Consider the following 25,710-nt stretch of genomic DNA (forward strand, 5'->3'; position numbering starts at 1 on the left):
GGCAGAAGAGAGTAAGGGTGAACAGAGTTGGTGTGACCTAATTAGATTTGATGAATACATAACCAAACCAAGGTCTGCACCAAATACACTTAAGTTTGCATTTCTTGGATTTGAAAACACAGAGACAAGGTCTTTGGTGGGAGAAGGCTAGGGTGAGCAAGAGTAATGAGGTTTGCTGGGAAAAAGAGCATCAAAAGATAGAGGAGAGAGAGGGAAAAAGAGACATTAAGCAGGTTGACAACTGCAGAAGTATTATACAAGTAGGATTAGAAAAGGGCAGGGATATTTGGGTGGTGAGGGATACAAGGCAATCAAGATTACCTCATCATTAATCAAGACCGTGGAAATAGAGATCATTGCTAGATGGCAAGGATGAGAATGGCAATAGATAAGGGTTGGAGTATTTTTACACAGATGTGAAACATGAAGAGAGAACCAAAAAACATACTCCTGCTATCTATCAAACTTCACATTTTTTTCACACCTCATATACATGGAAATTAAGTTCTAAATGAAAAGGCTACCTACGACACTTAACTACAAAAGATAAAATGCAAGAGATAAAAACATTGACTACCTCATTCATTTGAGTAGAATGATGTTCCAGTTTGTCAATATTTTGTTGAAGTTTTACATTTTTGCTCTCCGCTTCATCCAGTTTGGTCTGGAGATTAGCCAATTGCTCCTACAGCAAGACAAAAAGCAGCTTCAGTTAATTGATATATTTAACCATTTTTAGGCACAGTGAAAAAAACCCTAATTTTCAAATAATATTGCAGATAGGATTGATTATCTGCACAGAGAAGACTATGGAGCTCACCAGATCCTTGCCACAGCATGACCATGAGTTCTGAAATTTTAAACAGGCAAGCAATGGAGGTAGAGGGAGGAGAGAGCACGGCATACTGAAAATGTTTCTACACAGTAATCTCCTTTAACACAGAAATAATGCCATAGAAGTGGAAGTCAAACACCATTTGAATCCAAACAGGACACTGCTCACTCACCTTTAATTTTAAGTTGCAATGAGCAAAGCTGCAGCTGTTGATACTTTATCAGCCACATATTCACAATTTTCCTCTGCCTCTTCCCTTTTATGAGTATTGTAAATTTCATTTGACCTGTTCTTACAAGCATGGGTACTCCATTTACCTTATTAAAACCTTTCTTAATTTTCAACACTTGTATCAATGTCCCTGGAACCTTCTGCTCTAGTACCAGACAGGGAGGCAACACCATTCATACAACCTGTGATCATCAACAGTCAACGAAGATACCTGCATTCAGAATATGAATTTATTCTGCAAGCAAGATATAGTTCAATTGGAAACAAGGTATGTGCCATCCTCATGAAAAAAGAGATTTCCACACGTTACTGGTGCCATATCTTCTAACTCAAGGTCAGTGGGCTATGTTAGAGTTATGTCCTGGGTATGTCACTAAAATATGTATAGGAAATGTTAGCATATTGTTGTGAAAGGTTGGTTCAATTCCACGAGGGTGCATTGGGAACTCAGATGGGAGAATCCATGTCTGAGGAAAGTAGTTTGGGGTTAAAACGCCACTCTGTGGCTTGCATGTGCAATCTAAGCTGAATTACTATATCAACAGAATGTTGTACTGTTGAAAGAGGTAACTTGCAGAGAAGGCATCTATCATGGCACAATTTGAAGAGCAGGGGATTCTCCTGTTGTTATTGTCACCATTTGTTCATCTCATTTGCTGTTTCAGGGGAAACAACAAACTTGGTTGCACTGTTTGCCTACATAACAAGTTAGCAATGCTTCAAATCACATTTACTGGTCATGTGGTAACCAAGGATGTGCTGAAACACTATATAAATGCAAGTTTTCTCTTTAATATCCAACTACCACAATGCCACTTTTCCTATCCTAATGTTATTTTAAGTAGAAAAATACATCACCAAAGAACTTATTTGGACAAAGGCAAAGACTGAACCACACCAAGCATCAGAAGTTATTAAGAGGAAACAGTTTTCCAATATGCAAAATTATGCTACTTTGGACAAAAGCATGGTAATTATTAAATAATAAAAGCATGGGAATTATTAACTGACTCATCTAACTGTCAAAAATGATTTCTTTCTTTTATGGCAGGCTTAGGTATCAAAGTCAGAAGGAAACTAATTCAGTTGACAACACAAGATTTGTTGTGTGCAAATTACTGGTGAAACTGTCTGCAGAATTGCTGTCAATGCTTAAAGTAAATTAATTTGCTGCGAAGCACTTTGAGACATTCTGAAGAGGAAAGGCACTATATAAAAATAAAGCTGTCTTCTTCTATTGCCAAACATCTCCCGTCATAGAGGTACAGAGTAGCATTCTTTCCTCATTTGAAATACAGAGCTAGCATTCTAAATTCAGCTTCAGGTGAGACTATAACACAAGCCTTTACAGAGGAGTGGGGGAAAGAAAAGTTAACTAGAAACTCTAACCTGCACCATTCGAAGCTCTTCCGCAATCGCATCATAAGCCTGTTCATTCATTTCAGGTGGCAAAGGCTCATTCATAATATCGCTTTCCTGAGTTCCTAGCTCAATCTCTTCACAGGCACCAGGAGTTCCTTCAGGACTTGTACGTAGAATAATTCGAGATCGTAGATTGTAAACAGGCTTAGTTGGAGTAGTCATATTCTAATGCATTACAAGATAGGTATTAACATACAAACAGATAACGTGAAGACCATTATTTAAACAAATTCCAAACACAATGGGACAATAAGGGGGGAAAACAAGCAGGTGCAGGGAGAAGCTGGGTACACTTTGTTTTACAACATCAAGGCTGCTAAGAATAAAACAAGAGCTGAATTCAAGAGGCAAGGTGAGATCGACTGCCCTTGACATCAAGGAAGGAATTGGCCAAGACAACAGGATGCCCTGAGAAAACTGGAAGCTTTGGGAATTGGAGGGATGGGGTGGGGGGGAATTCTCCCTTGACTGGGCTCACACCCAGCACAAAGGTTATGCCGCTTGAGGTCAATCATCTCTGCTGCGGGACACCATGCAGAATGTCCTCAGGGTAGTGTCCTTGGCCTAACCATTTTCAGCTGCTTCACCAATGACCTTCTCTCCATTGTAAGGTCAGAAGTGGGGATATTCGCTGATGTGTGCACAATATTCAGCACCATTTGTGATTCCTCAGACACTGGTGTAGCCCATGTCAAATGCATTAAGCTGTAGACAGCACTCAGGCTTGGGCTAATAAATGACAAGTAACATTCTTTCCACACAATTGCCAGGAGATAATTCAACCATCTCCCCTCAACGTTCAATGGCATTACCATCGCTGAATCACCCAGTATCAATCTACTGGGGTAATCATGGGCCAGAAACGTAACCAGACCCACCATATAAGAACATAAGAAATAGGAGCAGGAGTAGGCCATCTAGCCCTTCGAGCCTGCCCCGCCATTCAATAAGATCATGGCTGATCTGTCGTGGCTCAGTTCCACATTCCCGCCCTCTCCCCATAACCCTTAATCCCCTCTCTTACCAAAAACCCATCAACCCTCGTCTTAAAAATATTTAGCGAGGTAGCCTCCACCACTTCAACCGGCAGAGAATTCCAGAGATTCACCACCTTTTGAGTGAAGAAGTTCCTCCTCAATGCCGTTCTAAACCGCCCCCCCTCTATCTTGAGGCTGTGCCCCCTAGTCCTACTATCCTTTCTGAGCGGGAAGTCTCTCCACCTCTATCCTATCCATCCCATTCATCATCTTAAACGTCTCAATGAGATCTCCCCTCATTCTTCTAAACTCTAATGAGTACAAGCCTTATTTATTCAGCCTCTCCTCATAGCTCAACCCCCTCAACTCCGGCATCAGCCTAGTAAACCTCCTCTGCACTCCCTCCAAGGCCAAAATATCCTTGCGTAAGTACGGCGCCCAAAACTGCACACAGTACTCCAGCTGCAGCAACACCTCCCTACTTTTATATTCAATCCCCCTCGCTATGAAGGCCAGCATCCCATTCGCCTTCCTGACCACCTGCAAGCTGGGTTTTTGCAACTCATGCACAAGGACCCCGAGGTCCCTCTGCACCGTCGCCTGCTGCAGTTTTTCTCCACGTAAGTAATAATTCTTCCTACCATTATTCCTACCAAAGTGAACCACCTCGCACTTGCCAACATTAAATTCCATTTGCTATTTCCTGGCCCATTCGCCCAGCCTATCTAGATCCTTCTGCAGACTCTCCACACCCTCCGCACAATTTGCCGTTCCACCAATCTTGGTGTCATCAGCAAATTTCGACACCATACACTCGGTTCCCTCCTCCAGATCATCTATATAAATGGTAAATAGCTGAGGCCCCAGCACCGACCCCTGAGGCACTCCACTAGTCACCATCCGCCAATCCGAATAGCACCCATTGACCCCCACTCTCTGCCTCCTATTTGACAACCAATCCTCTATCCACGCTAACACCCTACCCCCAACTCCATGTCCCCTGACCTTCTGCAATAACCTCTTGTGAGGTACCTTGTCAAACGCCTTCTGAAAATCCAGAAAGACCACATCCACCGGCTCTCCTCTATCCACCACCCTAGACACATCCTCATAGAACTCCAGTAAATTTGTCAGACACGACTTCCCTTTAACGAAACCGTGCTGCGTCTGCTCTATCAAGCAATTCCTCTCAAGATGCCTCGCTATTTCCTCCTTGATGACGGATTCTAACATTTTACCTACAACAGACGTTAAACTAACCGGCCTATAATTCCCTGCCTTTTGCCTGGCACCCTTCTTAAACAACGGCGTAACATTAGCCGTTTTCCAATCTTCCGGCACTTCCCCAGAATCCAGCGACGTCTGGAAAATAACCACCAAGGCATCCACTATCACCTTCGCCATTTCTTTCAGAACCCTCGGATGCATTCCATCCGGTCCTGGCGACTTGTCCACAATCAGCCCCTCCAGTCTGCTGGGAATTCCGTCACAAGTAACTCAGTTCCTGATCTCCAAAACCTGTCCACCATCTATAAGGCACAAGTCAGGGGCTTGATGGAATACTCTCCACTTTCCTGAATAGTGTCACTCCAACTACACTCAAGAAGCAGGATACCATTTTGAGGCACACCTCCTATTTTCTGTCTTCTTCCCTTACTGGGAACTTAGTTTTTGACCTCTCCCTGTCCTCCTGCCCTTTTTTAAACCCTTCCTGTCTGTCTGTCTCTCTCGCTGTCATTTCTCCCAGGGATTTTGAACCCATTTTGAATTTTCACTTTTTGTGGGCCATGTGACTACTGTCTTCAGCTCCAAGTCCCATTGGTCATGCAAAAGGGGCTGACCAACATAAAAAATCTAAACCAAGCGTGTGCAGCTCTTTTCCACCGGCATGTGCTCAGATGCCCAAGATTCATCAAGTTCTGGAGATGCCAACCGCAGAGCTAAAGACAAAGGTTAGTTTTAGTTTAATTACATGAATTTTGAATCATTTTGAATCTTTTCTCGTGGCATACTTATTTTTTTTGGGGTGGGGGAGGTCTTCATGGCACACCTGTTGGAAATCACTGATGTAGAAGGAAGAGAACAGCAGATGCACAAGAACACCACCAGCTGCAAGTTCACCTCCAATCTACACACCAACCTGACTTGGAACTAGATTACCATTTCTTCACGGTTGCTGGGTCAAAATCCTGGAACTGCTTTCCAAACAGCACTGTGGGTTTATCTACAGCACATGGACTGCAGTGGTTCAAGGTGGCTGATCACCATCTTCTTATAGGCAATTAGGTATGAGCAATAAATGCTGGCCTAGCCAGCTACACCCAGATGCCATGAATGTTTTTTTTAAACTGGGTGTATCTTCATCACACATACTGCAGTGGTTCAAGTACACGGCTCACCACTAATTTCTCAAGGGCAACTCAGGATGAGCAACAAAAGCTGACACGGAATTTAACAGCAATCATGTTCGAGAACCCATTTTATTTCGAAGTTTTTTCAACACAACCAAAGTGTTGCCAGATGCTTACAAGGACTAAATGGGAACTGGAGTTTTTCTTTAAAAGTGTCTGCACAAACATATTTTTAATTGAGGTGGTGTATTGGTGCAATAACTAGTGTGTTAAAAAAATGTCAGTATCAGCTCATTTTGCAAGGTTTTTTTTCGAAAGTATTAACTACAGTAGCAATTCACACAAATTACTTCCAATTTAATCTTCTTGCCTCTTGGATCATGGCATTAAATTCCACAGGAATCAAAAAATAAAGCTCTTTTGTTAAAATTGCTCAAATAAATGACAGAATCAACTACCGAGCACTTAAGTTCCCACTGAAAGCAGTTTTCAACAAACCTCAGTTGAATCTGGAATATTTAAAATCTACCATCATCTCAATAGCGAATATGTCGTGGAATATGTACCTTAATTGTCTCAGCATGCATCTTATTTAACTGGGACACCTCCTGACGTGTAAGAGCTTTTGTTGCTTGCAAAATATTTTCTAGATGCTGGTTGGCCTTTTGAAGGGTGTGGACCTCCAATTCCAACTCCATTTGTCTCTTCCTACAAGTAATACAAAGTTCAGTTTATACAAATCAGAACACAATCAACATTGGAATCCTTTCCCAGGATTTGCTGGAATTTACAAGTTAACTTCAATTCCAGGAAGAAAAAGTGAATCTCAACAGCCTCTGAGCAACGAGCAGTCCTTTTCAGGAGTACATGCTCACCTCCGTAGTTTGAGACAGAAGCTCACATTATCTGCTTCAACTCCCTGGCCAGTTCATGACAGAAAGAACTGAATAAACACACTGAACGAAATAATGAAAATTCTGACTGATAGCACTATTAATTGGTAGAAATTTTCAAACAAATACTAATTAACTTACTTGGTCAGCTCCTGAAATTCCTCATACTCCTGTTTCACAGAAGATAAATCATTCTGTGCTTGTAGAAGGCGAGCTTTAAGCCTTTCTTGTGATACTGCAGAGACGTTTTCAACTTTGACGGGTGACAGGTACAAGGTCTGACCTTAAAAATTAATTGATAAAGCATTGCTTGCATATCACAATTCATGGGAACAATACAACAAATATTATTGCTAAATCAGGAACAGCAAAAAAACACAATACATTGATAATACCAACACATTGCTAATGGATACAGTCACTTCTCAGGCTGCAGCTTTGTTGTGCAAATTGCATATCAAATTACAAACATTGTATAAAAGCATATTCACCTTCAGTATTTTTATCAGAAATAGATGCTTCCAAAAATGCTCTTTCCAATTCTGCTGCCATATGTAAGGTAATTTCCTTAGCACGTTTCACACTCTCCAAGGAGTTCAGGTATTTGTTTTCTTCCCTCAGAGCACGATTCTCCATTGCATAAGTGGCAACCCGAGGGTCTTGTTCAATCTAGTAATACAAGACATTGTAAATTTCTACGAGGAACTTAATAACAATACATTGAATGTACATCACAAAAAAAGGCCACTTGGCTCAATTGATCTATTATAGCATATATCCTCCATACAAGCCTTCTTCCATCCAATTTCATTGTATCCCGCCTATATATCCTTCCAATCTTTTCTCCTTTGTGTGCTTAGCTAGCCACCCCTTAAAGGTCTCTATTCCACCTTTTGAGAATGCTGCATGTGACAAACAAGTTCCACATTCCAATTATTCTGAATTATTTATTGGATTTATTTAAGACACATGATCATGGCTCCAAGTTTTGAATTCCTCACAAGTGGAAGCCTTTTTCTAAAATTATGAAGAGGATTCATATTTAATGCCCTTTATTAGGTTGTGCTCTTTACTTGACAAAAGAAGCTCAATCTGTTCAATTTTCCCTAATAATTATACCCTCTTAATTCTAGTATCATTCTCATAAATCTTTTTGCACCATCTCCATGCTTCTATGCCTTTCTCATAACATGGAGAACAACAATACATGGTAATCCAAGTGGGGTCTAACCAAGATTTTATATTATGCCAAAGTTTTGATGAAAGATCTAAAACGTTAACTGTTTCTCTCCCCAAAGTATTTCTATTTTTTATTTTATAACATTTCCAGCATTTTGCTTTTATACTAAAATTCTATACAAGTTTAACACGATTTAAATGCTTTTCAATAAATCTGTGCTTTATGGCAATGTTATCTTGTGTTCTACTTTAAATGATCTATGAATATGTACCCCAGAATTCCTTTGTTCCAAAGATATGTGAAACTCAGTTACAGTTTTGTTATCCTGTTTTACTTTTAAAAAAAAATCAAAGGTGGAACCTTACAACTGCATAATTTATCAGGCGTTAATAATCATTTGGAGATCTTGTGGCACAATGGAGAGCATCCCTGCTTTAACACCAGAAGATCCAGGTTCGAGTCCACCCCAGGACTGGATGGCTGAGGAAGTCGTGTGTCAAAGAGGTTGAGTATTAACCTGCAAATCCTCCCAACACAAGACATTGGCAGGTGGGAAGAGTAGGAGTGATCCCTGGTCAGCAATGTGCTGGAAAGAAAGTTGGAGCCTCTACCATCACTATCCATAGCACCAGACTACAACATGCATGTAAAAGTTCATACTGTCACAACTCAAGACTCCCTAACTAAACTAAAATACTACAGTGCTAAATTCTGCTTAAACTGTTGGCCAAATACATTTCTTGTTTCAATGAACTGAATTGAAAGATAGTGATTTCATAGCTGAAGAAATCAGCCATTAAAATTAATTACTCCATTGTTTTAAGTGTTTGAGTTAAAATTCTAAGCATGCTCTTTTTTTCCCACCTGCTTTTTTAAAGTTTGAATTTCTTCCCTCAGCTCAGTGATCTCTGCATCCTTTTCATCAGGAGGTAGGTTTTCTTGGGATTCTTTCAGCAACTTCTCTAGTCGTGCTATGCTTGTCTCCCTGAACTTTACAATCATTTTGTTTGATTGAAGTATCTTTTCCTTTTTAGCGCACACATCTTTAAGTTGGCCAATTTTTTCTTTCAAGTTCTGCAAAACAAAAATGGGATAAAGAAAGAAGACACACATGAGCTTTTTCAGCAATAGGAAGAATACTTTCTTTTCCACATTCACTAACTTTCTGCCGTTCTAATCAAATACTTTCTAGGACATGGCTAGAAACAGCAGAAACCTCAACGACTCATCTTGTTCCCACACCAAGCAATAGCTCGAGGTCAATGTTACTTTTAGTTCTACTGCAATTCCTCTGCAATGGAAATAGTCATATTTATAATAGTCACAGTCACATATACCCCGACTTGGGTCAGTGCGTGTGTGGAATCTGCATGTTCTCCCCGTTTCGGCGTGGGTTTCCTCTGGATGCTCCGGTTTCCTCTTACAGTCCAAAGATGTGCGGGTTGACATGGATTGGCCATGTTAAATTACCCCTTAGGGTTAGCTAGGGTAAATTTATGGGGATAGGGCCTGGGTGGGATTGCAGTCAGTGCAGGCTCAATGGGCCGAATTGCTTCGTTCTGCACTGTATGATTCTATGGTAAAGTGAAAAGCCAATATCATTGCCAATCAAATTAATCCAATTGGCCAAATTAGTTAAAATGGCTGAAAATCAGCTAGTTTTTACAACATTATTCACTCTTGGGTTAACAGTATCATTGGCACTCATTGCCCATTCCTAGCTAGCCTTGACAAGACTGTAGTGAACAATCAGTTGGCGAGAACATGGGGGCTTAAAGAATAGAGAGAACAGGAGTTTATTTTGAGAGTCAGCAAGAACAGCAAGGGCTAAAAATATGGAGTGCAAGTGAGACCAAGCATTCACTCAGAGTTGGTGAGGATGGAGATGGCCAACCTGCAGCTAAGTTTCCATTACCACCAGAAGAATCAGGAGTTCATAGTGAGCGCACAAGGAGTTCAAAGAGTACAAGAGGAACCAGGAGCTCACAAAGATCTAGCTGCTGGTGATGGGTCTCTGTGGGCCAATCAAATCTGAAGAAAATCAAGTGGAATGTCATAGGAAAACAGATAAGTGATTGATTGGAGGGTATTTTACTTTTGCTCATCTACCTTTTTAATACTGAAAATTTATTGGTAACTGTAAGGTTTTCTATAGAGAAGAGCCCAAGCAATAAAAGATTGCAAGAGGAGAAAGCAGCAAGACTTCACAAAGAGGCGTGACAGGAAGAGAAGGAAGCCATTGGTGAGTGACATGTGAGTAAAAACTTTACATAAAGCTTAAGGTATGCCAGTGCAGCTTGGCCATGTGAAATGCACAACCTGTGGGACGTGGGAAGTCATGCAGGCACAAAGTGTCTTCCAGGACTACATCTGCAGGAAGTATCATCATCTGTAAAATAAACTTGAACTCCAGATTGCAGAACTTGACTGGTAGCTAGAGTCACTACAGTTCATCCACAAAGTTGAGGATTGCCTGGATAGATGGCCACGCTGCAGTTAAGAAATGCACAGGCAGAAAGCAAATGGGTGACCGCCAAAACACCTAAACAAGATAGGTAATGCAGGAATCCCCTGAGGCACTCTCACTCTCTATCCTCTTTTCCATTTTGGATACTGGTGAGAGAGAGAGGTTTCCTCAGAGGGACTCTAGTAAAAGCCAAGATTGTGGCACCAAGGGTGACTGAGTTGCAGAGGGGAGGAGGAAGAATGAAAGTGCAAATGGTAGGGGATTCCATAGTTAGGTGAACAGAAAGACACCTCTGTGGCTGTAGAGTGACTCCAGGATTGTGTGTTGCCTGTTTGGTGCCAGGGTCAAAGATGTCCAGAGTGGCTGCAGGCTATACTTCTGGGGAACGGCGCACAATGGGACCAATGACATAGGGAGGAAAAGGGACGAGGTTCTGAAAGCAAATTTGAGAGTTAGAAAGGAAACTAAAAAGCAGAAGCTCAAGGGCAGTAATTTCAGGATTACTCTGAGTGCCATATGCTAGTGAGCACAAGAATCGTAAGATTGAGGAATTTAATACGCGCTGGAGATATGGAGGGACGGCTTCAGATTTCTGAGATGCTGGGACTGGTTCTGGGGAAGGTGGGACCTGGAGAAGAACGGCAGCTTATATCGTAACAGGGCTGGGACTAATGCCTTGGCTACTGCTGTTGGGAAGGATTTAAACTAGATTGGTGGAGTAATGGGCACCTGAGGGAAAATTTAGAGTCGAGAGGAGGAAAATTTTCAGTGGGAAATAGTGAAGTATTAACTAATAAGAAGGATAGATCAGGATAATATCAAGGGAAATAGAATACTTGGAGCATTCGATAGAACTAGTGTAGAGTATAGCAAGTCATTAGGTGAGGTCAGAGTAAGAGGAAATGTTGTACAGGATGTGCATGTATGTGAATGTTGAGTGTGGTTAATAAGATTGGTGAACTACAGTTGCAGGTTGACAAATGGAACTATGATATTACCGCTGTAACAGAGAACTGGATCAAGGAAGGCAGAACTGGGCATTAAATATTCCTGGGTACAAGATGTGGTGTCATAGGAACCTTGGCAAGTTGCTGCAGTGCATCTTGTTGATGCACTGCTGCAACTTGTGCTGGTGGCGGAGGGAGTGAAAATTTATGATGGTGGATGGGATGCCGATCAAGCAGGCTGCTTTGTTCTGGATGGTTCCGAGCTTTTTGAGTGTTGTTGAGCTGCATTCTTCCTGGCCAGTGGAGAGCATTCCATCACACTCTTGACTTGCATCTTGAAGGTGGTGTAGAGGCTTTGGGGAATCAGGAGGTGAGTTACTCATCACACAATTCCCAGCCTCTGACACAACCTTGTTGTCACAGCATTTATATAGCTGGTCCAGTTTAGTTTCTAGCCAATAGTAGCTCCCATCATATTAAAGGTGAAGGCTTCAGAGATGGTAAGATCAATGGATATCATGGGAAGATGGGTAGATTTTCTCTCGTTGGAGATGGTCATTGCATGACACGAATATTACTTGCCACTTATGAGCTTGCTGCTGTGGACATGGACTACTTCAGTATCTGAGGTTACTTTGCCCTCTCCTGAAAGCAGATTTGAGAGTTAAGAAGGAAACTAAAAAGCAGAAGCTCAGGCAGTAATTTCAGGATTACTCCAAGTGCCATATGCTAGTGAGCACAAGAATTGTAAGATTGAGGAATTTAACACACGCTGGAGATATGGAGTGAGGGATTTAGCTGGAACCTAACCTGGTTTTGACTTTCACTGTTCTCCCAGAGAAGCATGGCTTCCAGAAAACGATTTTTCCATTCATTGCCATCTACTTCATTTTCATCCGCAGAAACAGCATCTGATAAAATGAAAACATCCAAATTGGATTTTTGGGAGATTTTTAAAAGCATTTTCAGTCACTATTAAGTCTACTCAATAGAAATACAAACATCATATTAGCACAAAAGTGTTTTTCCTTGGACTCAACCAAACAGTTTAAATAAAGCAAGCCAAGTAAACTGCTCAGCAACAAGTAACTGGTTGATGTTTATGAATTTGCGTGGCCTTTGTATGCTTCTTGTGGCCAACTGAACAGTCAACTGGAGAGACTAAAGCAAGTCATTTGGTTGCAGCAGGCATGTGGTCCACTTCATTTAGTACAGCCACTTCCTTAAACAGCATCAATATTAAAAGGTCAGTGATCCTTAGTATTCTTTTTCTCTTTGAGAAAATATAATTAAAAAGAAAAACATATTTATATAGTTCCTTTCACAACCTCAGGATGTCTCAAGATGCTTTTCAACCATCTATTTTCGAAGCAAAGTCATTGTTAGAACATGAAATGCAGCTGTCAATTTCCATAAAGCAAGCTCTCATAAACAGCAATGCAATCATGAGCAGTTTTTTTTTATAAATTGTGTTTGATTGAGGAATGAATATTAGCCACAACACACCAGGAAGGTGACATATCCTTCTATTCCCTTCTCCCTCCTGTACTGGTCTCACTTTCTCTGAAATGCATCCATTCCGTTTGTCTCCACTGCACCACGTGGTAGCAAGTTTTACATTTTCATTGTTTCAAGTAAAGAAGTTTCTCCCGAGTTCCTTATTGGATTTATTAGTAACCTTTTATTTATGACTTTCAGGTTATGACTCCCCATCAAATGGCAAGGTTCTCGACATACAGCTGATCAAACTCTTTCATAATCTTAAAGATCTCCATCAGAAAAAAAACCCCGTCTGTTCAGCTTTTCCAAATTGCTGTACCCTCTCAGTTCTGGGATTATTTTTGTAAATCATTTCTGTATTTCTCCAGTGTCTATACATTTTTTGTAAGATATTAGAATTGTGCATTGCATTCCAACTGTTTTCTAACCAAAGTTTTGAGTATAATCTCCCTTTTTAATCTAGAAATAGACCCAAATTCTTCTGTGGTTTTTATGGCTGTCAAGTTGCATTGCTATATTTAATGATTTGTGTAACTCTACCCTTCTGTAACTGTACCCTTCTATCCCTCTACCCTACTTAAACTCTTATTTTCCAAGGTAGGTAACCCTCTTACTCCCATCAAAATGGATCATCTCACAGTTAACTGTATTGAAATCCATCTGTAATTTGCAAGCCCATTCTACAGGTTTGATAACACCTGCTTGTATTTTGTCACAGTCCTTGTCCTAACTATATGATCCATTTGGCATCAAATTTTTATATCGTACTTGTTTCCTGGTGTTCAATGCCTTATCCTCAAAGTGTCTGGTCTTAACTGGAATCCTTACCCCTCTCAGCCTCCACATTCTGTGAAATATGCCGTTTAGACAGCTCAGAAAGCTGTTCTTTCAGCTTCTTGATTTCTGTTTGTAACTGCTGGACGTTGCCTTGAGTATCTTCATTTACTATGGCCTACAACAAAGAGAGAACAAGTTGATGCTATGTCAATCTAACAGTAATCAAGTACTCACAAGGCAACAAAATTTATAAGATGTCCTTGCACAGCATTAGCCTATTATAATGTTTATAAAAATAATGAAAATCGAATGTTTTTATTTACAAGAAAGCAACCACATGGACCATTGCAGTTTAGTCTTAAAAAAATTTACAAGGGAAGCTGCAGTGAAATTGTAAAGTTTACAAATTGAAACATAAGCCTTCATATTCAGGTTTTTAAACATTAACTTTTATTTATCCTGCCACATTTTTGTATCATGTTCATACAATAGTCCTTGGAGAACATTCAGGAGCTCGAATTCCCATTTCCCTCACCCTGGATACTGAGGCCAACTCTAAGTCTTCTATTGCCATCCCCAACTGACTCAATAACCATCCTGGTTTGTATGGCTCAACTGCTCTGTAACCAGCTGAGTGATTAGGCAGCCTGTTACATATTCTCAATTACATAACAAAGGTGCATAACCATAACCTGGTTAACCAACATGAGAGACATACATTGAATAAATCAAAAACTTCAACTCACTTTATTTTTGATTAGCTTAGCTCTACGAGCAAACTGAAGCGTGGAGAGTGTTTCACCGAAACACCGTGACCCAGGGTGAACATTTGCAATAATGTAAGTCTTTGCATTTCCTCCAAGAGAGTCCTGCAACAAAATTATTCATTAACCTGTTGTTAGCCAAGCTGCTGTTAGTTAACAGGCAACTTACATCCCCAAGATACGCTATCCATTGATTTATCAACATTCCTATATTGTTACTCAGCATGGATTTTATGTATGATACATTTATGCAAAAACATGGTTGCAAATTTGCAGCTGATGCACACTAAAAAGGTGCCCAGTTCCATAATTAGATTTTTGATAGTTGGGGCATCATTTTAATGTTATAAAAGTATAATAACTAACCAATTAGCAGAAAACAAATCTTTCAACTGCTTAAAATCTCCAAGAAGTGTTCAATAATCTAATCTAACATTACCCTTAACAAGAATGTCAGCTTCGAATCGCGGTAACAGATGTGCCTGTTTTTTCCATTAGCCACATCAACAAGGCCCATAATGACATGTCCCAGACAACTCAGTGACCGATTTATGCTGCTTGCCTCCTAGAACATGCAGAAAAGGAAAGGTGTTAAAAAAAAATGTAAAAATTAAAAGAATTTTTCTGGTTTAAATTTCATAATTTTTGAAATAATGCAGCTTGATGATCATTAAAGATGCTCAATCAGAATTAAGAAATCATTGAGAAGTTTTTAAAAAGAATTTTAAATTTGAAATCAAGATTTGCTGAAATGCCATGTGAATCAGAACAAATGTATGCACTAAAATATTTCTGTACTTGATAAAAAACCATGAACATCCACATAAACAAAACTTATAATAATACAGCAATATAGCACTGGAAGCCTAAAAGTGAGACTTTGGTGGGAGTACCTCCAAACTGCCCAGGAGACCCACAAAGGGGGCACCCCTTGCCAGACATCAGTCTGTACAGCTAAAGGTGCTGGGTTTCCTTCCACCATAGGTAGTATGCTTGTAGAGTGGGATAGGACCCTTAAGTGAAGGGCTTCAATAAGCCCAAGGACAAACATGCGATCCCCATAAAATTTCAGGTGGGTGGTGGGATTGTACATGCCCCCTTGCTTTCAAACCCACCAGTGGGTTTGATAATATCCACAATATCCAGCCCCAAATTACAATAACTGCAACATCTTTCTAGTATGAAGTACTCCAGTTGTGTGATGCAATAACTGGTCCCTGCAATTTGGAATTGTAAACAGGACAAAAGTTTGTGCCTTTAATCGAAGCCCTTCTGCATGCGTATCCTTTTGTCGTTCTGATCCTGCCAAGTCAACCAGGTTCAGCTGCGACGTTCGGATGTTAACTAGGTTGTTGATGTTTTCCTTTGATTGTATAGTAACTGTGAAGACGGCATGAGACCGTGATGACTCTCGGTTCATTGAAGTGGAAGCGACACTTCGATTCCGCCATCCCATGGATAGCACCTATCAATAATAATTAGAAAATGTTTCATTGCTTTTCTATACATCCCCACAATTCCTGTATGTTAACAGATTACACTTGTAACTTTAAATATACTCATTAGATTGGGACCAAGTAGGAAAAGAAATATGGTCATCACACTGCTCGATTAAAACATGTTTTCATAACAAACAGAATAATTCAAGTTAATGGTTGGACTCGTAAACTGAAAAATGGCTAGATATCTTGAAAATCTTAAAAACATTTTAGCAACTTTGTGAATAGTCTTGCTTCACACAACCAGTAAATTGATGCCATTACTTATTTGCCACGAGAATTTTATGTAGTTTTAAACAAGCACAATAGCTTCAACAAATAATAAAATTTGATGAAATATTTCAGAATAGACCTTGTTGATTGTTTACCAAACTGCTGGAAAAACATCTGAACACAAAACAAATCCTCTTAAAAATGCTGACCTGCAGCACAGCAAGTGACTTGCTCAACTATAATGTTGGTAAGATAAAACAGTAGAACCTGGGATGATCATTACTAACAAACTATTTATATTGTAAATGAAATGGTATTAAATTACCTGATAGGCCTCAGCTGCCGAAGTTACAACTTGTTCGACCACCCCTTCTACAAACACACCAGTTTTGATGTTTTCTCGAAGAAATAGGCCAGTTGAAGCGGCGTCTAACAGATCAAATATTTGTTCATTGTAAATCTCAATGAAGGAGCACTTGCACAGAAAATCTTTGCCTTCGCCAGCCTATTAAGGAATGCAGAAGTGTATTATTAGATTTTAATAAAATTTGACAGCTTGTTTCAGTTGATAGTTCTCCCTTGCCTGTGGCTGGAGTCTCGTGGTTCTCGTGCCTCTTGGGCCAGAAGACCTGGGTTCAAGAGCCGCTCCAGGACTTAAAAGTAAAAACTTTATTTATTAGTCACAAATAGGCCTACATTAACACTTCAATGAAGTTACTGTGAAAATCCCCTAGTTTCCACACTCTGGTGCCTGTTCAAGTACACTGAGGGAGAATTTAGCATGGCCAAATCACCTAACCAGCACATTTTTGGACTGTGGAGGAAACTGACGCACTCGGAGGAAACCCAAGCTGATGCAGAGAGAACGCGCAAATTCCACATAGACAGTGACCCAAGCTGGGAATCAAACCCAGGTCCTTGGCACTGAGGCAGCATTGCGAAACCACCGTGCTGCCCTGTGGATTCGTTGGCCATGGAAGGAGTATTCATGGTGTGGCTCAACCAGTTAATAAAAAGCATGTTAATCAATTGAATGTACTCAAGAATGGCTAGATATAGCACTTGGAGCGAATGGGATCAAAGGTTATGGGGAGAAAGCAGGATTAGGCTATTATAAGAACATAAGAAATAGGAGCAGGAGTAGGCCATCTGGCCCTTCGAGCCTGCCCCGCCATTCAATAAGATCATGGCTGATCTGTCGTGGCTCAGTTCAGCCATGATCTTATTATTGGACGAAAAGCCATGAGCTTGATGAATTGCAAGGCAGCCTCGAAGGGCCAAACGGCCTCCTCCTGCTTCCATCGTCTATATTTCTATGTTAGTCGTTCCAACACTTTTCCACTATTTCCCAAAGGGAAAAAACAAACGTATGAATATACAAAACAAGCAATCATAGCTCAGAAAACTGTGCGTTCAGGCACAATACAAGGTTTGGGCTCAACCTAGATTTGCAAGTCATTGTAGTATTGAAAGAAAAGTACACTCCCAGGAGGTGTCATAGATTAGATGAAGCATTATATTGAAATACTGTCCACCATAGAGAACTGCCAAAGAACAGAGAGTTCTTATTAACCTGGCCAATATTCCTCCCTCAAATGATAACACAAACAGAAATTAACTGGTCATTTATGGGTGTTGCATTTGCCTATGCAAGTCATGGTAATGCACTGAAGAACGTTGTGATATTTTAAGTCCAACACTTCATACAATTGCAAATGTTACATTATAAAAACAAATGGAAAAAAGTGCATAAAAATCTTAAAATATACCTTTTCCTTTTCTCGATTGATCAAGTAAAAGAGGTATTCAAAACTTCGAGGTATTACGCCCCTCAAATTGTGCGTAAAGTTGTCAGAATGATCAGAGGGACCTGAAGACATGAAACACAATATTCATTATCAGTTATAAAAATAACATTTGCACATTGTACTTTTGTAAATATGACTGAAAACAAATGAGTATATTATACCCTAGGGGATAATTCTGCATGATAATGCATCCAGCATGGAGCCACACTGCAAAGCAGAGGATTTCATAATTAGCTTGATAGTATTCAAACTTTATTTCCAACATCCTTGCAGGAAATGAGATTAAAAAGCTGAGATTTTCAAAATTACCCCACGGTCCACTATCGAATCCATTAAGCTGTTGCATGCACACACATGCATGCAAGTCATAGAAATCATCATAGGAACCCTACAGAACAGAAAGAGGCCATTCGGCCCATTGAGTATGCACCGACCACAATCCTACCCAGGCCCTACCCCTTTATCGCTACATATTTATCCACTAATCCACACATCTCAGGACACTAAGGGCAATTTTAGCATGGCAATCAACTTAACCCACACATCTCTGGAATGAGAGGGGAAACCGGGGCATCCGGAGGAAACCAACGTAGACACGAGGAGAACGTGCAAACTCCACACAGACAGTGACCCAAGCCGGGAATCAAACTCAGGTCTCTGAGTTAGGTAGCTAACCACTGTGCTACCATGCTGCCCACTAAAGTTTATTTATTAGTCACAAGTAAGGCTTACGTTAACACGGCTATGAAATTACTGTGAAATTCCCCAATCCGGCACCTGTTTGACTCAATGCAACTAACCAGCACATCTTTCAGAATGTGGGAGAAAACCAGAGCACCCGGAGGAAACCCACACAGACACAGGGAGAACATGCAAACTCCACACAGACAGTGACAAGAGCTGGGAATTGAACCCAGGTCTCTGGCGCTATGAAGCAGCAGTGCTAACCACTGTGGTACCGTGACACCTTGTCATTTCCCAAAAGAAAATCCCACCCCTGATGGAATTGCATAGATGAAGGTAGTAGGAAAAACGTATTTAAACAAAACACATACCTACAAATATACCAATTAGGAGCAGCAGGAGGTCAACTTCCAATGCATTTACACCATTCTTTATACAAGGAGACCATACTGTATACAGTATGGTCTCACCAATGCCAGTTCTGGTCTCACCAATGCCCTATGTAACTGATGTGTTTTACTGGCGTTGACTGAAGGATAAATATTGGTCAGGACATTGGGGAAAACTCCCTGTTCTTGTTACCTTTTATATCCACCTGAGATCCAGATGGGGCCTTGGCTTAACATCTCATCCAAAAGGTGGCACCTTCAGCATAAGGAATGTTAGCTTTGATTTTTAGTCTTGACACAAAGACAAGTGTGCTATCAGCTGAACCACAATCGGGAGTAGGAAATTAAAACAACAATTTAAAAAGCAAAAGCAAGCCTACCTCTGTAGAAGAATTTTGCAACTATTCTTTATGCAAAATCAGTAGTTTCTAATTTACATATATTCTATGGCTAACATGTAAAGGATTATGAAATGTCACTATGTATTAATATTTCAAAATAAATGGTATCTTAATATTTTGTAATTGGATGATTTTTGTATAGTATATACAACATTGGGTTAAATTAGTAATTGTAGATTCTCCAGTTTGATGCAATGAATCAAAGTTTCCTAAATATTGGTGGGCCAGGCTTTTCCTCATCTGACAGATTAAGCAACTAAATACAAAGAAAATTTTTAAATTGTGCACGTACCCAACATTGTGAATGTCTTTCCAGAACCAGTCTGTCCACTAAGAAAAAGAAATATCATTTTTCATAAGTCACTCTCCACAATGTTGACTTTAATGCAATATTTTGGGTGCATGAGAGCAAACAAGTGAGAAACTTCAAAGACAGCCTAAAACTTTAGCCAGCTTTGCTTGTTCAGTACAGCAATCTGATGATTTAAGATCTACTTTATCACTTTCCATGGAACATCCATTTTTAACCAAGTACCTGAAAAATTACTCCAATTTCAGATACAAAAGAGACACACACGGTCTCAAGAAGATGTCAGAGTTGTAAAGAGCACAAAGGCACAAGAGAGAAAGACTGGAGGTTCTGAGATAGGGTGGATTGAAGCTTTGAAGTAATTTAAAGACCAAGTACTTGAAACCAATACTTTGTGGAACAGGAGGCAGTGTAATCCTGCAAGAATGGGAGTAATTTGTAAACAAGGGCTGGAAATGACAGGAAACATTCTGAACAAATTTGAATGCAAGTGTGAATGAAAGAACCATAATAAAGGAACTATTGGAATGAATGTGCTTGGGAATGAAAAACGTGGATAAGATTTTCAGCAGTGGGGCAGTTTGTGAATATGGAAAGAAGTATTCTTGGCAAAAGGATGTGGTGTTTGGAGCTCAGCTGAAATTGAATACAAGTTCAAAAGTTGCATATGGTCTTGAGCGTAAACCCAAGGATGGATTAAATCAGTACCAATGTAGATAATTTTGTGTCAGGTTGCAAAAAAGTGGATTAATCACAAGATTATGACTTACTGAACATGATGTCTGATAACACAGAGGTAGTTATGTGATGGAAAATTAGAACTAAATATCATTAGCAATACTTGGAGAAGCCTTCAGGCTGATGTCCAAGGTGAAGCAAATGCTTTAGGAAGGAAAGGGCAAATCCTTAGTTTCCATGCGTGAAGCTATCACTAGAGGTATGCTGACCACATTTAAATAGTTAAAAGCAAAAATCATACAAAAGCAGTCCAAAGAATTGGGCAACTGAAAAGTGTTAACAGAGGAGGTCATGATCAGTGCATTGAACTTTGCAGAAAGATTAAGCAGAAGAATGGATAGCAGCCTATGGTCACAATCACAAATGAAGCCACCTATGATCTCAGTCAAGCAGCATTAGTTTTGGGATATTGACAGGAACTGGACTGGAGATTCTATAGAGATGGGTTCAAAGCTGGCAAACTATGACACTGTGAGCTCCAAGGGCCTGGAGCATAACAATGTCACTTTAAATCTGCAATGTCACACCACAGTTTTTTCCAGCTTACAATATAGTCAGATACTCATGTTATGGCATGCAAAAAAATGGTTCTCAGGAATATCATCTAAAGAACATTTGATGTATTTACAAAGCTCACAACTAACACTATATTACAGTCATCCAGATTTGTGCTAAAGGCAACAAATGATTGCATTAGAAACAAAAGTTTCTTCATTTGAAGCTTCCAATATCAACATCAACATTCCAAGATCAGTTTCACATGCCTAGTTTCCCATCGGAACTCCTTTAAATTTATCACAATCTAAAAAAGCATTTCATATTGGATTAGGATGGCATATCTTACAAGAGATAGCCTCTGAGTGTCAATGCAAATTTGGTACCAACAGGTACTAAATTGGAACTGTTGTCACTACAGGCACGTACCTATTGGTAATACTAATGGGAATGCCAAACTTAACTATGTACTAAAACATGTATTACTGGCACAAGAAAAGTAAAAACTTAAAGTCATGGGGACAGAAATAGAAAGAACATCAGCAATTTTCTTGATACCCAGACATCATTTTATTGTAATTTAGAAATTATGCAGAAGGAGCTTTATAACTCTTTTTAACCATCAAATTAATTCATGCAAATAAGTTACAAATTACTTACTAGGCAAAAATGGTACCGTTGTATCCATTCATGCAGGACTCAATAATGCCCCGAGCCACAGCAGAAAATACTGCTTCCTGCAAAATGTAGCACAAGAAAATGCATATTTAACCAAAATTTTCCAGGGGCATGGATCATTTAATACACTGTGCATTTTTTTTAAATTAAAACATCAGATTAAATTGTCACAACCTCAAAATTATCTAAATATTTATTCTTCAACACCCAAAATGGGATAAACTTCAAACAGATCTAGCAGCTCAAAACTGGGCATTCATGAGATACTGTGGGCCATTAGCAGCAAAATTGTACTCAACCACAATATGTAACTTTATGGCCCAGCATGTCGCCCACTCTACTGTTACCACCAAGCTAGGGGATCAACCCTGATACAATGAAAAATGCAGGAAAGCATGCCAGGAGCAACACCAGACATATCCAAAAATGAGGTGTCAACAAATAAAGACTTCTTGCATGCCAAACAGCTTAAACATGCCAAACAGCATAAGTGAAAGACAGAGCTAAGCAAACCTACAACCAATGGATCAGGTCTTTGCTCTGCAGTCCTGCCACATCCACTTGTGAATGGCAGTGGACAATTAAACAACTCACTGGAAGAGGAGGCTAATCAAATATCCCCATCCTGGAGGAGCCCAGCACATCAGTGTAAAAGGTAAGACTGAAGCATTCACAACAATCTGCAGCCATAAGTGCCAAATGCATGATCCATCTTGACCTCCTCCAGAGGCTCCTGCATCACAGACATCTGTCTTTAGCAAATTTGATTCACTCCACATAATATAGAGGAACACCTGAATGCGCTATATACTGCAAAGGTTATGGGCCCCAAACATATTTCAGCAATGTACTGAAGACTTGAGCTCTAGAATTGCCACGTTCCTCAGCAAGTTGCTCCAGTACAACTACAACATTGACATCTACCCAGCAATGTGGAAAATTGCCCAGCTATGTCCTTTACACAAGAACCAGGACAAATCTAACCTGGCAATTACTCCATCAGACTACTCTCAATCATCAGTAATTTGCCATTTGGCACTTATGTCTGAAGATGGAAGGGGTCATCAACAGTGTTGATCAAGTGGCATTTACTCAGCGATAACTTGCTTACAGACGCTCAGTTTGGGTTCTGCCAAGGTCACTCAGCTCCTGACCTCATTAGAGCCTTTGTTTAAACATGGATAAGAGCTGACTGCCCTTGACTTCAAGGAGTATTTGACCAAGCAGCTCTAGCAAAATCGCATTCAATGGGATTCAGCAGAGTAGGTGGAAACCTTCCCTACATGGAGTCATACCTGGTAAAAAGAAAGATGGTCGTGATGATTGGAGGTCAATCATCCCAGCTCCAGGACCTGACTGCAGGAGTTTCTCAGGATAGTGTCTTAGGCCTGACCATCTTCAGCTGCTTCATCAATGACCTTCCTTCCATCATAAGGTCAGATGTGGAGATGTTCATTGATGACTACGCAACATTCAGTATCATTCATGACTCCTCAGATACTTAAGCAGCCCATGTCTAAATGCAGCAAGACCTGGACAATATACATACTTGGGCTGGCAAATAGAAAGTAACATTTGCACTACACAAATGCCAGACAATAACCATCTCCAACAAGAGAGGATCGAAGCATTGCTCCTTGACATTCAATGGCATTACCATCATTGAATTTCCCCACTATCAACATCCTGGGCATTATCATTGACTGGAACTGAACTGGACTAGCCATATAAATACTGTGGCTACAAGAAGTCATCAAAGGTTAGGAATCTGCAGCAAATAACTCACCTCCTGACTCCCTAAATCCTGTCCACTATCTACAAGGCACATGTCAGGTGTGTAATGGAATCTCTCAATTTGCCTAGATGAGTGTAGCTCCCATAACAATCAAGAAGCATCATCCAGGACAAAGCAGCCCACTTGATTGCTACCTCTCCCACAAACATTCAATCCTTTCACCATCAACAAACAGTGGCAATAATGTGAACCATCTACAAGATGCACTGCAGGAACTCACCAAAGTTCCTTATGCAGCACCCTCCAAATCCACAACCACCACCATCTAGCAAGACAACAGCAGCAGACACCTGGGGAACACCTCCACAGGGTGTCTCCTCCAAGTCACTCATCATCCTGACTTGGAAATGTATCTCCGTTCCTTCATTATTGCTAGGTCAAAATCCTGGAATTCCTTCCCTAACAACACAGTGGGTGTACCCATATCTCAGGGATTGCAGTGGATCACCTTCAAGGGCAATTAGGAATGGGCGTAAAATGCTAGTCTAAACAGCAACATCCATATTCCCTAAATTAATTTTTTAAAAACTGGTCCTGATCATATTGCTGTTTGTGGACCTGCCTGGGACAAACTGGCTGCTCTGTTTCCCAAACTGCAACAGCAAGGATAAAAAAGATAATTTAATGGCCATCTTACAAGGAAAGGTCGGACAAGTTGGGCCTGTAACCATTGGAGTTTAGAAGAATGAGAAACTTACAAGATCCTGAGAAGACTTGAGAGTGGACGTAGAGATGTTTCCCTTGTGGGAGTGAACAGAAGCAGAGGACAGTTTAAAAATAGGGGATCTCCCATTTAAGGCAGAGATATGAGCGGCACGATAGCACAGTGGTTAGCACTGCTGCTTCACAGCTCCAGGGACCTGGGTTTGATTCCTGGCTTGGATCACTGTCTGTATGGAGTTTGCACATTCTCCTCGTGTCTGTGTGGGTTTTCTCCGGGTGCTCCGGTTTGCTCCCACAGTCCAAAGATGTGCGGGTTAGGTTGATTGGCCATGCTAAAATTGCCCCTTAGTGTCCTGAAATGCGTAGGTTAGAGGGATTAGCGGGTAAATGTGTAGGGATATGGGGATAGGGCTTGGGTGGGATGGGCAGACTCGATGGGCCAGATGGCCTCTTTCCACACTGTAGGGTTTCTATGATTCTATCTGGGGTAATTGTTTCTCTCAAGAATTGCGAATCTGTGGAATTTTCTTCCGCAGCATGGTAGAAGTAGGGTCAATTAATATTTTTAAGGCAGAGGTAGACAGGTTCTTGACTATCAAGAGAATCAAATAGTTAAGAGAATAGAAAGGAAAGTGGCACTAAGGCCAAATCAGATCAACCATAATCTTATTGATTGGAGGAGCAGGCTCAATGAACATAGTAAAATAGTTAACAGATACCCATCTTTCACCTCTGAAAGCCTACCCAAAGATGACCATGTCTGAATTCTGCTATTATGATGATCACAATACAGAAGCTTATGGAACATACAATTTACATGAAAACAGTTGAAAGGGGGAGATACCTCAAAAATACATCAGCAAGAAACACCAGATGCAACCTCTAAATCTGGCAGTCAAAGCGTACTGTGCATATTTATTTTTAAATCGTGCCAATGCAAAAAGCTCTGTCTCCTCCAGATATTTTCTTATTTCTGGTTCTTTAATTAATAAACATAAACTAATTAAGTTGACCTTTTACATGTACATATAATAGAAATTTGAACCAAGTCTTTATTAGAATTTATGAGGAGAAACTAAAAAAGGAAGGAGCACGACTAAGGCGGTGTGATGTCAAACAATATCTTTCAGAACACATCATAGGTATATGTCTGCTACATGCCAAAACAATGGGATTTCCCTCCCTCTCTCTGGAATTTGAAATGTTACTCACATAACACCTATATGTATATTCATGTTTCCAAATATATTAAAGCAGAAAATAAACGTTAACTTGCGAAGCACTTGCTACGTCAAACCAACATTACATACTTTTAGTCATGTCCCAGACTTTGGACTCTATAAGAGTTATAGCATGTTCTAATGTATATTAATTCCACAATATCCACTTTTTGGCTATAGGAAAAGCTGGATTACTTGTATAGTGCAATACCATCTTTGAACATGTTGACAGGCGTTGTAAGATTGAACATGTTTTAAAAAGAAACTACAAAATGACCAGAGAGGACACAGCACTGTTCAATACTCTGTTCCACATTACGATGTTTTTGTTTGTTTATTTTTGTGTCACAAGTAGGTTTACACTAACACTGTAATGAAGTTACTGTGAAAATCCCCTAGTCGCCACACTCCGGCACCTGTTCAGGTACACCGAGGGAGAATTTAGCATGGCCAATGCACCTACTAGCATGCCT

The 25,710-nt window shown here is 40.2% G+C and overlaps 1 protein-coding gene across 1 annotated transcript in view; it reads right to left on the bottom strand.

Moving 5' to 3' along the window:
* The window catches only part of kif15 (kinesin family member 15), a 62,747-nt gene that overhangs the window by 32,077 nt on the left and 4,960 nt on the right, over nucleotides 1–25,710 (bottom strand). Inside the window, exons 4-18 of the mRNA XM_080203763.1 lie at nucleotides 21,542–21,618; nucleotides 19,631–19,668; nucleotides 17,826–17,926; nucleotides 16,382–16,561; nucleotides 15,600–15,809; nucleotides 14,784–14,909; nucleotides 14,327–14,449; nucleotides 13,632–13,755; nucleotides 12,114–12,214; nucleotides 8,754–8,963; nucleotides 7,201–7,378; nucleotides 6,851–6,992; nucleotides 6,383–6,524; nucleotides 2,456–2,653; nucleotides 578–685 (exon numbers count right to left, since the gene is read on the bottom strand). Of these exons, the coding sequence (XP_080059889.1) occupies nucleotides 578–685; nucleotides 2,456–2,653; nucleotides 6,383–6,524; nucleotides 6,851–6,992; nucleotides 7,201–7,378; nucleotides 8,754–8,963; nucleotides 12,114–12,214; nucleotides 13,632–13,755; nucleotides 14,327–14,449; nucleotides 14,784–14,909; nucleotides 15,600–15,809; nucleotides 16,382–16,561; nucleotides 17,826–17,926; nucleotides 19,631–19,668; nucleotides 21,542–21,618 (2,058 nt within the window). The remainder of the gene's footprint in view (nucleotides 1–577; nucleotides 686–2,455; nucleotides 2,654–6,382; nucleotides 6,525–6,850; nucleotides 6,993–7,200; nucleotides 7,379–8,753; nucleotides 8,964–12,113; nucleotides 12,215–13,631; nucleotides 13,756–14,326; nucleotides 14,450–14,783; nucleotides 14,910–15,599; nucleotides 15,810–16,381; nucleotides 16,562–17,825; nucleotides 17,927–19,630; nucleotides 19,669–21,541; nucleotides 21,619–25,710) is intronic.

The sequence above is a fragment of the Carcharhinus amblyrhynchos genome, chromosome 2, assembly GCF_965287045.1.
Source record: "Carcharhinus amblyrhynchos chromosome 2, sCarAmb.v2.hapA, whole genome shotgun sequence".
NCBI classification, from domain to species: domain Eukaryota; kingdom Metazoa; phylum Chordata; class Chondrichthyes; order Carcharhiniformes; family Carcharhinidae; genus Carcharhinus; species Carcharhinus amblyrhynchos.